Source organism: Rissa tridactyla, chromosome 13 (assembly GCF_028500815.1).
Source record: "Rissa tridactyla isolate bRisTri1 chromosome 13, bRisTri1.patW.cur.20221130, whole genome shotgun sequence".
Classification (NCBI taxonomy): Eukaryota; Metazoa; Chordata; class Aves; order Charadriiformes; family Laridae; genus Rissa; species Rissa tridactyla.
Window position 1 is genome coordinate 14,316,452 of NC_071478.1, and position 14,594 is coordinate 14,331,045.

At 39.3% G+C, this 14,594-nt stretch overlaps 1 protein-coding gene across 4 annotated transcripts in view; it reads right to left on the reverse strand.

Annotated features, from left to right (window-relative positions):
- MED13L (mediator complex subunit 13L) overlaps positions 1–14,594 on the reverse strand; it is a 202,042-nt gene that overhangs the window by 23,459 nt on the left and 163,989 nt on the right. For all 4 annotated transcript variants that reach the window (XM_054219664.1, XM_054219663.1, XM_054219665.1 and 1 more), the window contains 6 exons: positions 11,643–11,863; positions 8,252–8,457; positions 4,877–5,823; positions 4,027–4,206; positions 2,192–2,415; positions 1,406–1,598 (listed from right to left, as the gene is read on the reverse strand). In XM_054219664.1, the coding sequence (XP_054075639.1) occupies positions 1,406–1,598; positions 2,192–2,415; positions 4,027–4,206; positions 4,877–5,823; positions 8,252–8,457; positions 11,643–11,863 (1,971 nt within the window). The remainder of the gene's footprint in view (positions 1–1,405; positions 1,599–2,191; positions 2,416–4,026; positions 4,207–4,876; positions 5,824–8,251; positions 8,458–11,642; positions 11,864–14,594) is intronic.

The following is a 14,594-nucleotide window of genomic DNA, read 5'->3' on the forward strand; positions in this document are numbered from 1 at the left end:
CCTGGGGTATTTGAGTTAAATACTGTTGTAGTAATTCCTCCCTCCCATTTACATTGTAAATTAAAACTAAAAGCAGACTGAATGAGGCAACGCGGTCATTTGAGATCGATGATTCCTAGCCTGTTCTGCCAAACTTCGCTCAAAGGATGGGGCGAGCACACGGTACTCTGTAGAACTGCCCAGCTAACTCCAGTATGTTTGCTTAAACTTTTTTCCAAAACCAGATCACCAGTCCTTGAAGTAAGCAGACTTAAAAATTGTCATGCCTTTTTCAGAGCAAAGGGAGTAAGCACTTTTCAAGAAACCACTTAAAAGTTCCTGGCTATTTTTAAACAAAAGAATAGTTTGCACGTTTCACTCAAGCATGGAACATTTACGTGGCTGGTGTTCTATGATCACTGCCTGTCTTGCTGACCAGCACCGTCTCAGCAAATGTATTTCCAGTGACATTTTGGATGGGTCTGTGTCTTGTGCTAAGATCCCATTTCTCTGTCACACACACAATACATGTTATGTTGCCTCTGAATCCATTCTGGAATGGAACCACCATGTCTCTCCCCAGGTGAAATTTGGGAACAATGTTAGATGAGTCCATGGACTCATCCAGGCCCAGCCAGAGCCAGTCTTTCTGATACTACCCCAGCAAACTTTGTATCCTTCCATACTCTCAGATTCTACACTCCTTCCTGAAACAAGCACACCTGACATTATGTTATAAAAGAACAAATATGGCAGGTTGCCATAACAAAAAACAAACCAAAAGACAAGACCGATCTTTTAAAGTGTGTCACTCTTTCAGGATGGAAATAAGCCCCCATGAGGTCCAGAAGAGACCGTGCCTTCAGGGTAATGTGGTTCCAAGTACCCACACCCAGCAGATGGAGGCCCCGTTCATCAAGCATACTGTTACTTTCTCTTTTCACCTGTGTTAACTCATTCTTCCTTTGCAGAGTGAACTGGCCTCTAATATAAATAAACGTTATGCTTGAAGGCACCAGGCACATCATTCTGTCACACTGCCGTGATGATACATATCATCGTATATATGAGATACATATATATCATCATATATCATCAGCATATAAACCAGATCAAGTCTTGTGTGGAAAATCTTTGAGACATACAAACATCTTATACCAAACTGACTTTTCTAGAAAGATAAGAATTGGCTTTTGAACCTCTGATGTGGTCATCAGACTGATAAACAACAACAAAGCTTCTAAAGTAGGCAAATTTAACATGGAAGGATTAAGAAATTCAGGTAAAGCCTTATAATACCTTTTTTCTTTTTAAACAGATCATAATTAATAATAATTAAGAAAAAAAAAGCATTTCCACCTACTGCAAATAACCTAAAATACTTACAGAAACCAAAACAGCCTTGCTGGTGCCATGGCAGACTTACCTAGGTGATGCCGGCAAACTTGCGCATAAAGTTTGAGTCTGGAATGATTGTCGCACTCCTCCGTGCCCCAGGGCTGGTTAAACCATTCGCTCACGAGCTCATCCGTTAGCTTTTGTGCCACAGTCTTTCCCACCCGCATAATCCCATCACGTAACACTTTGCAGATTGGTTTGTGCTGGCCAAGTCTACACATCTGGTGAGGAAAGAAGAAACGCTTGTAACTAGATATTATGCAGGCTGGTCTGTAGCATAAACCCTTTATTACCAGCACACATCTGGTGGCTTCTTAATAAATATAAAGCCAAAAGGCTATGTTTATCTGTTGACTTGAACTGCATTTACAGCAAAACCAAGGTTACAAACTATTCAGTAGTACACAATGTGCATGCTAAAAAAGGAAATGGTTTTATCTCCAGCCTAGCTGGAGATATAAGAATTACAAGAAAGCAACAGTTCCTTTAATCTGCTCCTTGCTCTTTAGGTATTGTTGGGCCTTCATGCATTAGGTTGCAAATGTATTAATATTAGTGTTATATCCTCTGTAAAGTAAGAGAATGTGTACCGTAAAGAGCAGATGGCAACAAATACCCTGTAACACACAGAATCAGTGTAACTCAATTAGATATTATTCTTGGACTCGAAAAGTGCAGAAAGTCCTCAAAATGAGAGATATCCTTATTCAAATAATTGTTACTTTAAAAAATCATGGATTTCTCCCAATGAACATGCAGTAGAGCAGAAATGACACTTAAGAAGAAGTAATTCAGTGTGGCTCCTCTTTCCAACCTCGTATACAGCACTCAAGTCCCTGAAGAAAGTTTTGGCTCCATCGAGCAAGGCCTCATTTTCTGGACACACCACGATATAGGCGACATCCCGATGGCCCCCATACGGGTCTAGCAACAGCCTCTCCCAGAACGGCAAGGAGAAGGGAGAGATTGTCAGGAAGTCCTTGTCATAACCCACTAGTAAAGTTGGGATGGGAAGAGGCTCAGGAGATTCCTCAGACCCTTCAAAAAGAAAAAGAGAAAGAAAAAAACGTTAAAATAACTGGTGTAACTGCAGTGGGTTCTCTCTGATGTACCAGGAAGTGCATTCTTTTACAGGGATATTGGAAATAACTAATCCCTTGCCATGCTGAGTTTCCTAGAAGTTTGATCATACTGTGGAAACATCCACTGAGGCTGTATCATGCCTGACAAACCATGTTCTCCCACAGTCTTTTTCCTTGGAAAAAAATATTTAATAAAGGACAAGAAAGATTTATATTGTACTTAAGAAATGTCATAAAAATGAAAAGGTCAGTCAAAGCAAAGGGAGCCAATCCGAGCACTACTTAAACTTTCCTAGAAAGTTGCAATAAAACATCTTTCAGTATACCATAAAACATGTATTGCCCTTCCCGAGGCTTCATCTTGTGGTTTTACTTTGTTGTAACTGTAACCATGTCTCACAAGTTCCATTCAACCAAAAGTAAAAACATGCATGCATAAAATCTGATTTTACAGTTCTTCATCTACCTCCACCTGGTTGTGCAAAATTACTAAATAAAATGGTTAGGCAAACTTATTCCTGGGTATATAATACTAAGCAAAGTCGTCATAATTCTAAAAATTGCCTCCTGGCTCCTCTCCGTAGGAAGTGTCCCGGCTGGGAGGATCACCATCCAGTTTAACATGGTATCTCCCAGACACTGTGCTCATTAGAAGAAATATTGCTGAAAATTTCAATTGAAAATATACCCAGTAGTTTCTGCAGAATATGATCCCACTTTATTAAAAAGTCAAGATTCAATAAAAATTACTGAACCTATATCAAAGGCTCTGCTACTTACTATACGGTAGTTTTGTTTTCATTCTCTGGTAACAATTGGCAAATCCTAACTCTTTAAAGTTACAAACGCTGCAAAAATTATTAGAGTAGAAGTACTCCTTGTGAAGCACAGTAGTTTTAGACAGGAACTGTAGTTACCACAAGCTGTCCTAGCCCCAAAGGAAAGCGGCAATACATTAAATACCAAGAGAGAGAAAATGAAGCGTAATGGAACAGTAGAAAAAAACCTAAGCAAGACTGCATCAGTTGACTGAAATAAATCACAGGCAAGAAATACATATTTAAAGGTCAGTCGTATATAACCAGTCACTTATAACCAGGAGATACTTAAACTGAAACTTCTTATTAAGACTCCAGGAAACCTTGCAAGAAACAAACCTCTTAGTGGAGAATGTATACACCCATGTTTTGTATATTTGTATGGCTCAGAAAGCCCCTCTTGTCTATGATGATCTGGTACAATTTTAACAGCTTCCTCTCCTCCTGTTATTTATATACCAGCTAGTGTTAGTACAAGCCAAAACACAGACTCAGATAGGGAGTCTGAGCCTCACCCAGCATTTTTGCACTCTGTAAATATTCATCAACCTGGAAGGGTGAAACCTCCACTACTGTATCCAAGCAATGTGCTTCAAATACCTTTTAAGGCATTTGAAAAAAATAATTAAAAAAACAAAAAAAGGCATCTGAAGAGCCCATTTGTTGTGCTGTATTTCCAGAAGAAAGTGCACATTTCTAGACATCTGTGCTTTCATTTTAACTGTTAGCACATAACACAATATAGGTACCATAGGTTCCCCGTCCTGCCATCTTGTGGAATTGCTGCCAGGTGAGTGGTCCCTGCACGTGCTGGATGTTCTCCCAGGTCCTTCCTGTTCGCTTCTTCTGAATGGCGTCCTGCAGAAAGGGCTGCAGCGAGAGCAGCATGCGCACCACGTCCTGGGAGGAGAGCATGCTGATGTCCAGTACTGCAAACGACAAAGGAGAGCCATCACTTTCAGTGCGGACCAGGCAGAATTATTTTGAGGTGACAACATTTTTTGGTTTATTGCGCTTCACAATGCCCATTACATTTGTACAACTCAAATTAGCTTAATAATATAATGGTATATATCATGTGGTACTTTATGAAAACATTGCTGAAATAAAGCTGTCATCGTAGTCCTTTTCACATACCTTTCAATGCTACTGTTGTCCAGCTCAGTTCATAAGAAGTCAGAGCATCTTCAGCATATAAACAGGTAATAACTGATTATAAAATAACTTGTCTTTTTTTGGTGACACTTTCATAGAAAGCAGTGTTTTTCTGCTGACTGCTTATAACATTCCCCCCAAAAAAGGGGCTATAATTCTGTCCTCCTCTCAACACTTGCATTTGTTTTGCATCTCTGCTTCAGATTTGTGAACTTCCACAGATTTTTACACAATTTAGACCACAAAGTCTAAGGAAAACTGGATTACTGGTACTTTACATTAATTTATAAAGCTTTCAGAAATCTACATTATTTCTAGAATATTTTTATGCCTATCATTTCCCACACACAGATTAAGTGACTCCTGATTGGCAAGTTTCAAACAAATTTATAGAGGTGACAAAAAAATTCAAAGAATAAAAAGAATCTCTGTTCTGACTCGTACCATTGCTGTGAGGCCAAGAATGTACAGTGGCACTTCTTACTAGGGCTTCATCCACTTTCCCACCGGTGGGGTTGTCCACATACTGCCTGCCTTGCTCAAGGGCGTTGAAGCATTCTATCCAGGAGTCGTTGCTGTCGGCCTGCAGTCTGTCGTAACTCCAGTTCATGCACGGGAGCGTCTGGCGGTTGTTGGAGGACATATAGTCCAAGCAGCTCAGAGATGTGAAAGGCTGTGTGTGCTGATTCTGGAGGAGGAGGAGGAGGCTCATCGGAGGTTCCTGGGTCCTTCTAGCTCCCTCTCCCATCTGAGACATCAAGTTGCTTTGACATATCATCAGTCGTCTTTCTGCAGCTTGACCAATGTCTGAGGTCTTGCCAAAAATATCCAGCTCGTCCTCAATGAAGAGCCCAGAGTTGTAACCTAATTTGCGGTTCATAATAGCGCTAAAGCCACAGGTGCAACGGTACTGATCCTCGTTAGATGAATCTGGGATGTACAATCCAACATCTGCACCTTTAATATTCATATTACAGGCGCATATACAACAACTATCAAAGTTACGGTCTTTGAAGATGTTCAACACAGAGTCGGAAAGAATCAAGGTGACGTAGAGGCTGTGGGCTTCTGGAATGGGCTGGACAGTGGCTGGCTCCACAGAATTAAGCGGTCGTGTTGTAGAAGGGGTAGAAGCAGGTGAACCTTGATCTGTGCTGTCATATTTTACAGATCCTTGACCACTCGCAGTGCCCCCACCTCTAGGAGTCCTTGGGGTCCTGGGAGTGCGTGGGGTAGGGACAGAGAAGCGGGGAGTTGCTGGTGACGGCAGAACTCCTGCTCCGCTGTTGCTGGCCGGAGCAGTACTATTTAGCGTCACTGGTGTATTCATCTGAGGAGTGTTCATCTGAAGATAGTCTTGGTCGGCCAAACTCCCAACACTAGGCACATTGCTACAAGAAATACATGAAAAAAACAGTCAAATGCCATCACAAACTGGATGGTTGTGAAGACCGATTTTGTCAAAATTTATTTTTAAATACAAGGAGATGGTGAAAACTGAAAGGATTCATTGAAAGTGCAGTAAAGAAAGAACACCTTCAGACATTCTGCTCGTAAGCTTTTACTCACGTCTCTCAACTAAAATTGTAATTCTCATCATGAGCACCGTTTTCTTATCAGTATAATAAAAAGGTATCATCTCAGGCACTTAGCCCTCTTAAAGATTACTCCCATGGCCTAAAACTCAAATGCTCTTGAGAAGAATCTCTCAATAAATTATGAAGTTAAGGTTTTAGGATATTGGTAACTCTTTCAGGGAAAAGAGAACGAATTGTAGTTGTTGTATTAAGCACAATTACCTGTAAAGAGATATACATTACTGGAAATGAAGAAAATATTTCAGAGACACAGAAATCTTATTTTAGAAATTATCACTTCAAATAGCTGTCAGAAGTCACGCATGTGGCACGTATATGATATTGCCTCATGGCGCTGTGCAACTGGCAACAGTATTTCAGATACCAGAAATGCAAATCCTCATTTAGGATTACACAGTCTACAGCACAATCTGACACAGTCCACTACAAACTCTTCGTCCAGCAGAGCTAAGAATCATATTTTTGGGTCATTTCCTGTCATGACTGGTTTTTATTACTTTTTTTGTCATTTTCTGCCAGATTTCAGTGACCAAAGAACAGTTTTGTACATTCCCATGAGATCTATCTTCTCTTTGGAATGACTCATTATATCAAGAAACAGGTAATATGGTGCCAATCAAAAGAATAAGATCTCTAATTAACTTTTCTCTTTCCAAGTTACTAAGAAGTTCCTCGCTTTTCTTGAAATGTGTTCATTACATATTAGGGCAAGGAAAAAGCGTAAGAACTCACCGAGTCTCTTGATAAAGGAGGGGAAACGGGTTTTTTTCATGTTTGTTGTTACTGTGAATTTTGCGTGTTATTTGAAAGGAGTGCTATTTTAACGTTCACATATCATTAGTGACTCAAAAAGGAAAATGGTGAAGACCTTATTCCTTGGAATTATTTTATTACCTTGAACTGCTGTATGTCCAACTCAAAGCAAGAGAGGGGAAAAAAAAAATGAACAAAGGTTTGAAGGAGCTCTGAATCTGAAGCATACCGAACGCCTCAGACTAATAAGAAAAGGTGACCTAGAAACCTTGATTGGCAATCACCACTCTGTCGGAAGCCTGCAGTAATAATCTTCACTCTAATTGGATTATATTGAAAATGAAAGGGTTTTTTTCCCCAACAAATACCTGAAATTAATAACCAGCTCAGGCCTGGTGAAATCAGTTACTATTATGAAAAAAACTGAGAATTAAATTGCTCCCTAGGCACTATCAAGGGTTTACAATTTCTTTTTTGCAATTCTTTTGAGAACACTGAAGGATCCTTTGCAGCTGGAAAAGGACTGATTTAAAGGATTTACAGACTGATTTAAAGATATAGGCTACTTCCTCTAGACACGAATGCAGTGCAGCAGGAGACCTTTGTACTATTGTTATGCCCTTTAAGAGGTTTTATGAATTTAATGGTGCAAATTCTTGATAGCTTTCAAAATCTCCAGCAATGAATTTCTTCCATAAACATTGCTAATTTCTGAGAACTGAGTAAAGAATACAAACTTTTAAATTTAATAGCAGTCTCTGCTTATAGGTCACAGCACTCTCATACTCGAGAGAGACTTGGCATCTTTTGTACGAGTATTCAGCATGGGGAGGGCAGCATACATCCCATCTGCAGCTGCCTGATTAGCAGCTCCGTATGTGACCCATTCAGGTTAAATCACAAGAACGCAGAAGAGCTAACGGGAGAACACGGAGAAGAGAGCTGTCACAGGCCTACTCAAAATTTTAAGAGCCCTCAGAAGGCAAACGGGTATGATCAGGCCCAGATATCGTCAGACTGAAGCTCCGACTGAATGCACAAGTACAAACAAGAGGGGAGCCGAACTGCAGGCTGGAGAACTGGGCGCTGAAATGGAGCGGAGACGCAAGAGGTTAAGTGCATTAATTTTGTTCCCTAACACTTCTATTTTCAGTTGAATATTTTCCTGTATCAGAAATTGCAATTAATTCAAGTACCATATGTTCCTGTTCTTTTAAAAGCGCTAAAAGTGAAGTGGACACATACTGCAACCACCAATTTCCAAAAGCTGTTTCTAATTCAAATGTTCCTACTATCAGAACTTTTCAATCTGAGACAATGATAAATTTAAAAGGTTTAAAATACATTTGCAGGATATTTTATGGTTCTGGTGCACAGTAAAGCGCTATTAATATATGCAAGAATTTTAATTAATGAGCCTTTTTAGGTATGGGCATGACAAACTAATTTCCTACAAGACTGTACTTACTTGTAGCCATCTCTAATGAAAGTGGCTGCAGGTGGCAAAGGAAGTTGTTCAATTTTAGGAGGAACAGCCCAAGAAGGCCTGAAAATGCAGGCATCCGGTATCTTCAGAGGTAGGAGGCACTGACTTGGCAGTATCTTCAGTGGAGCAAATACGGAGGAGCCCACAAAAGGTTGAAATGATGGAACTTTGTGCACATACGAGAAATCCTGTAACATCCAAGCGGCATTGTTTACAACAATATGGTAAGGTTGCTTTTTACATTTAGATGCTTATTTTTAAGTAAAATCTATTGTACTGTTTGAACCCTCTACAGCTGCATTTTTTCCAAAATTAAGTATATTTATTCATTCTACAAAACATTCAAGAGCAGTTCCTTCAAGGAAACTCAGCTGAGGCTCCTTGTTTCACTGCGATGCTATACAACTGTAATATCACTAGACTTCACAATTAGACTCATTTAAGAAAAGCTATGTCTGAAAAATGAGTAGTGCACTATGAAATTTTCATAATACCTGATTTTAAGCACCTATTTTAGGCACTTAAAGGATTGATCTTTGCAAGACTTTTATACTGACAACGGAGAGAGAGGCCGAGTCACAGGGTGAAGAAACCTTAGGTGCCTTACGCCAGCCTCTCTGAATAACCCCTGCGTTGGGGATTAATATAATCCAAGTAACAACAGCGGACACTTTACGCATTCCAAATATTAACCATAAATAAACTATAAAATATAAATATATAAACAATCTAGTAAACTTAATATTAAATATAAATATGAATGAAGTCAGTCAAACTGGACTTTCATTGACCGTCATGTTTGTTTGCAGAGAATGACGACAAGAACTTCAGCCAGAGTTTCTACACCTATTCCAAGTTTCTTTCAGAAGAAAAGAGCTAGTCCTTTTGAGGCACTACTGCAAAGTAAAAATCATTATTAAAATAGTAACAGTAGTCTCTCTCAGAATGTCAGGATTTAACAACTCATTAGATCTTTGCATTTTTTCCCTTGCACCTTGTAAAGCATTGAGAGATGAGGAATGTGTGGATTGCTACCTTCAGCTGCTGAACGCTCAGCAAAAGAAATCTACTTACATGTTCTCAAAATGATTAGCAATGGGTTTAGGTGCTTGTTTCCCCCACTGGTGTGTATGAGCAGGTGTGACACACTTAAAAGCAAGTAAACTGTGCTGTTGGAAATGTTATCAGGCAGAATTAAAATATGTCTTTTAATACTCCTAAAATGGATGTGAGGGAGATTAAAATATCTTCAGCATCAATGACGCCCTAAAATCTGTTCCCACTCAAACTTTCAGCTCAACAAATTGCAATACGGATTTTCTTTCCAGGCCTAAATTATCCTAGTCTTAAGCAAATATTTACTGCACAATCAGAAGAAAAAAACCCAGTAAGGTCTGTGGCAAGGCCAAGTCTTACAAACCGTATAAAAAACTTATTTCAAACTTCTCTAATGGTATAAAAATTGGTAGATACACAAACTGTACAAGGCAAATGGCCAGCAGTGAAACCTCTAAGAAGATGCAGTCTCTCATCATGCCTTCAAAGTCAGGAGGTTAGGACAGAAAGAAGAAGAGATCTTGCACTAATAATATATATGGCTAGCTTTCCGGGTGGTTAACTGTCCTCACGAAGGGGACAGTGATAACTAACTCCCTTACACTTTTGCAAAGTCTCTCTTTCTCAACAGAATTGTTCATAAAACACTCTACCAGCTCAGCCCCTTCACAGGTGCCAGCTTAACGTGCAGCCCTGTGAGCTGGTGACTCCTGAACACTCCTGACTGGACACACTTTATCACAATATGGAGACATAATCCCTGAGTGCAACAAGGTCTCTTACCTCCTCCTCCTCTCCTGGGGACAGGGACTTCCTCCTCTCCCAGGGCCAAAACTCAATGCTCTTACTGAGAAAATCACCCTTTGGCTTGCCTGTGCTTTACTTTCAGTCTACCTAAGGTATACCACTTACTGCCGTGCAGGAAAGTTTACTAATTCATAGCTGACTAAATCATTTATACTAAGATATATTTATGTATCAGTATTCCCGTATTGATGTCCATGCAACTGCAAGTGCTGTATCTTTCTGTGTACAGTGCTCTCAGCAATGCAGATGCTTAAAAATAAGCCTTCGGTTAGTTCCAACACTCACGGGAGCACAAAATGAGAGGGAAGGAGGTAGTGCTGGGGAGAGAAACAGCTGTTAAAATAGAAGGAACAGGCTGTGGCAGATTAGGGACAGGGTGGGCCCAAAGGAGAACTAGGCTATAAAATCAAGGGTTGGGCACTACCGGGAAGACAGAGTTACAGTGTGTATCTCCCTTTTTATTAACTGCGTACAAATGAGCTTGGTGCAGAAGGTGGCGATGTGTATTTCTACAGGGGAAATATGCATTTTTAAATAAAAAACCCCTCCAGCTATATGCATGGAAATATGACGACGATAACTTCTGACAAAAGTGACAAAAATTGGCCCGAAAAGTTAAGTAATGCAGAATACACACAAGCAGGCAGAATGGTTTTATCCTACCTTGTAACCTGTGCTAAAGATGGAACAATGAAATACAAATCAATGTACGCCAGGTGCTTATGTTAAGTCCTTTTATGTGATGCTATGGAAAAATGGATACATCTTGATATGTAAAGTCGGGGAGGTGAGTACCAGTACCCAGCAGCAGAGTCCCCATTTAAAAATAGTTCTTTACTCAGATACACTATAGGGCTCAATATAGGAGTAACTATGTGACATTACCTGACCTGTGTTATACAGAAAGTCAGATAAGAATGGTCCCATCTGGCCTTAAAACTTGTGAAGTAACATCAGCTGAAGAAGAAACAGAGCAAGTTCAACCCCTGGGCTTTCTCAGAGATTTTCAACCCTAACCAAAAAAGGCAACATTTCAGAGAGAAAAAGGCAGCCTTTCTACATGCATGAATTTTCTCCTAGCTGCATCCCCAGAGACTGGCAGCAAGGAGTGGCTATACATAAAAGGTGCTACAGAAAAGTCATCTGAAGAAATAAATCATTTAACAGCTACTTAGTCACAAGTACCATGTTTTTTGATATATGTACATTCTTTCTGTTAGGCATAGGCCTCATTTCACATACAATATTGCTTGTTTCCCGAGAACACTCAAAATCTTTACAAACAAAATTATGAGAAGAAAAATACCTATAGGTAAAATCAGGGAAACAATTAAAAATCTCTTTTGCTAAAGATTTTTTTTCCAACTACAGACTGGTATGTAGTTTATGGGGATCCAGTTCACATTTATTAAGTACTCTGCTACACACGCTACAATACATGTGACTTGTTTATAAAAATCAAAACATACATAGATGAGATTATAAAAATACCACATCTTTGTCATGTTACCTTAATTTCTTCAGGTTTAGGGCTACCTAATCCATCTTCCACCTCCATTTTAAACTCAGCAAGCTGTGTTGGAACCATGTTGACCATAGGACTTTCCATCATTCCCAAGGTAGTCACAGTCTCTGAACTTATCCCATCTTTATAACTCATTACTGGGGAGAAGGCAGGGTGTTGTTCTAAAGAAGGTGGTGTTGGGAACATCCTTTGGAGATCAGCCACGGCTAAATATGATGAAATAACGTACTGTTAATCACTAAAATACAAATTCTCAAGGAAATCCAATAAACCAGAAGAAACTGACTCAATATTAACTCTTATTTCATCCGTTAAAACCTAGCAAAGATTCTACAGACATAGGAGAGTTCTGACACCAGTATAGATCTAGATGAAAAATTAACTCCTAGAGATAAATCCCAAAAAATTCCTAGGCATACTTTGCAAGCATATTGTTCAGCAGAAACTACAAACTGGTAGATACACAAATTCTATGTACAATTTTAACAGCAACAAAAACCTAATTTCATAATAGACGAGATTAATTGACACTAATGCAAAGGTCACGCCAGCAACTGTTACTAAGGAGATACAGAGGACTTTCTTCCCTTTTTTAGAGCTGATACCGAGCCCTAAAACGGGAGGCTTTTGGAATTTGCGTGCACTTAGCTGCATTTTTCCACTGCCACACAGTCATTGTGGTCTCATTTGGTCCCTAGCGACACAACTCCTGAAAAGAAGACAGGCTACCGTTGCTAACACAAACATAGGCAGTTTTGCTTAAGAATCAGACTGCCAGGCATCCAAAAGTGACAAGTGCCAGAGGAAGCCACAAAATTATAATAATAGTAACAATTTTGCATCACAATACATTAAGGCAGGAAGATCCCTAAATTACTTCTCAGTAAATGAAGGTAATGTAATCATCCATTGTATATTTTTCTTCCTTACGCAAAACAAACAAACAAAACCCCCAACAGAAAGGCTTAAAAAAGCATAAGGCAATAAAACAAAAATCAAAACAAGTCTTGCATTTTCTTCTCAGCTACATTCTTTCTCCTTCCAGCTACCAGCTTCCATATTTATTTTGCTTAAAATTCAGAATATATGTTATCTTTTCTTGGTTGAATTAGGACAAATATTCTCTGGACGTAGCCATCACTCTGGTGAATTTACCGTTAAAATATTCGAATTAGAGAAGGGTAAATTCCCATAGGTATCTCTTCTTAAATACTTCTTCTGACAGACTAAATGCCCATTTCCATTCCTATACATGCATCCAACCTGAGCTGACAGGACACAAGGACGTATTTGTATTCTATAATTTTTGCAGCCTAAAGATTACGAAAAATTCATAAATAAATACAGATGGATTTCTGACTGGTAAACACCGCATTGTGGAAATCCAAACTGGTGAAACATTGAACTCTCAAAAACAAATTGTAAGACAGACACAAGTAATGGAATTAAAATTATATATAGCTTATACATATGAATACGTACCCTAACAGTACATTTTTGTAGGACACTGCAGCCTCAGGATGTGTCTCCACTCTGCCTTAACAGAGCTGAAACCTGAATTTCATTCTTTTGTGCACAGAATGAGACAGCCAGTCTATTTAATTCTTTAGATAAAGGGAAACAACTCAAATAGGTGAAAGTATTCTGTTGGTAATAACAGTCAGAACTGACCCCAAAGTCTTTCACAACCTGGAGTACTAGGGTAAATAATGGGATATGAATTATTCCCACTCAATTGGTTTGGGGTTTGGGGTTTGTGGTTTTTTTTTTTTTCCTTTCTCAGTCTTTAAATTTAAAAGACCTTAGTCTTGTCCTGATAGAGGATAAATTAATGTTGAAAACAGGTTCAGTAGAATGGAAAAAACTATTTTCCACACGATGCTAGTATGAAATGTAATCTTCAGGATGCCAGCTGGATTAGCTACTGCCTCTGTCTTTCAACAGAGAGAAGTGTGCTTTAGAAACGGGAGAAAGGGGGACAGGAAGGAAGGTTAAAATGAAATGTGGTCAGTGGGACTTTATTATGATGTACAAGGCATTTCACCTCCCTGCAGATACTGTTATGCCTCGACAGCTAGTGTCAAGGCGACAGCTACAAAGCAGAAGTGGAGTGTATCGATTTAACTTACTTCATACAGCTCTGGAGTATATCATTTTCTCACACTCAACCTCACTCCAGTTAGCAAAATTCTGCAGTGCAGATTCATAAAAAAGTTTAATTACAAAAAATCCCCCAACCCTACAGCAACAGGCTAACTACCGCTAGTCATTTTCATGTGTGTCATGCTTGAAAAAGCTTTGCATATTTTAAAAAGCTATGGATCAACTAAACCTGTCAAAATCCAATCTCTGTATACTTCAGGCTTCTACATTTGAGTAAATCAGCACAGCTTTTATGGGTCCATAAAACTCTGACTCATCTCCTTCAGACTGTTTTTTTTCTTCTCCTCAATTTGTTCTCATTACCAGCTAACGTTAATGAGAAGGCATTACAGAATGATTTGCAGAGAGATTTGATTTCTGCTTATAGCGGCCACAAAAATCAAACATTCTTCCTCCATATCACTAAGTAATTTGTAATTCATAATTTGATTGGTTAGTATTACACCAAAAATTCTCACCTTCCTCCTCTTGCACATACATATATACATTTCTCTTTCATGTCAAGAGAAATGCCACCTATATAAATAGAATCATAGAATCATTTAGGTTGGAAAAGACTTCAGCGAGTCCAACCGTTAACCCAACACTGCCAAGTTACCAGTAACCCATGTCCCTCAGCACCATGTCTACACGTCTTTTAAATCCCTCCAGGGACAGTGACTCCACCACTTCCCTGGGCAGTCTGCTCCAGTGCTTGACAACCTTTCAGTGAAGAAATTTTTCCTAATATCCATCCTAAACCTCCCCTGGCGCAACTTGAGGCCATTTCCTCTT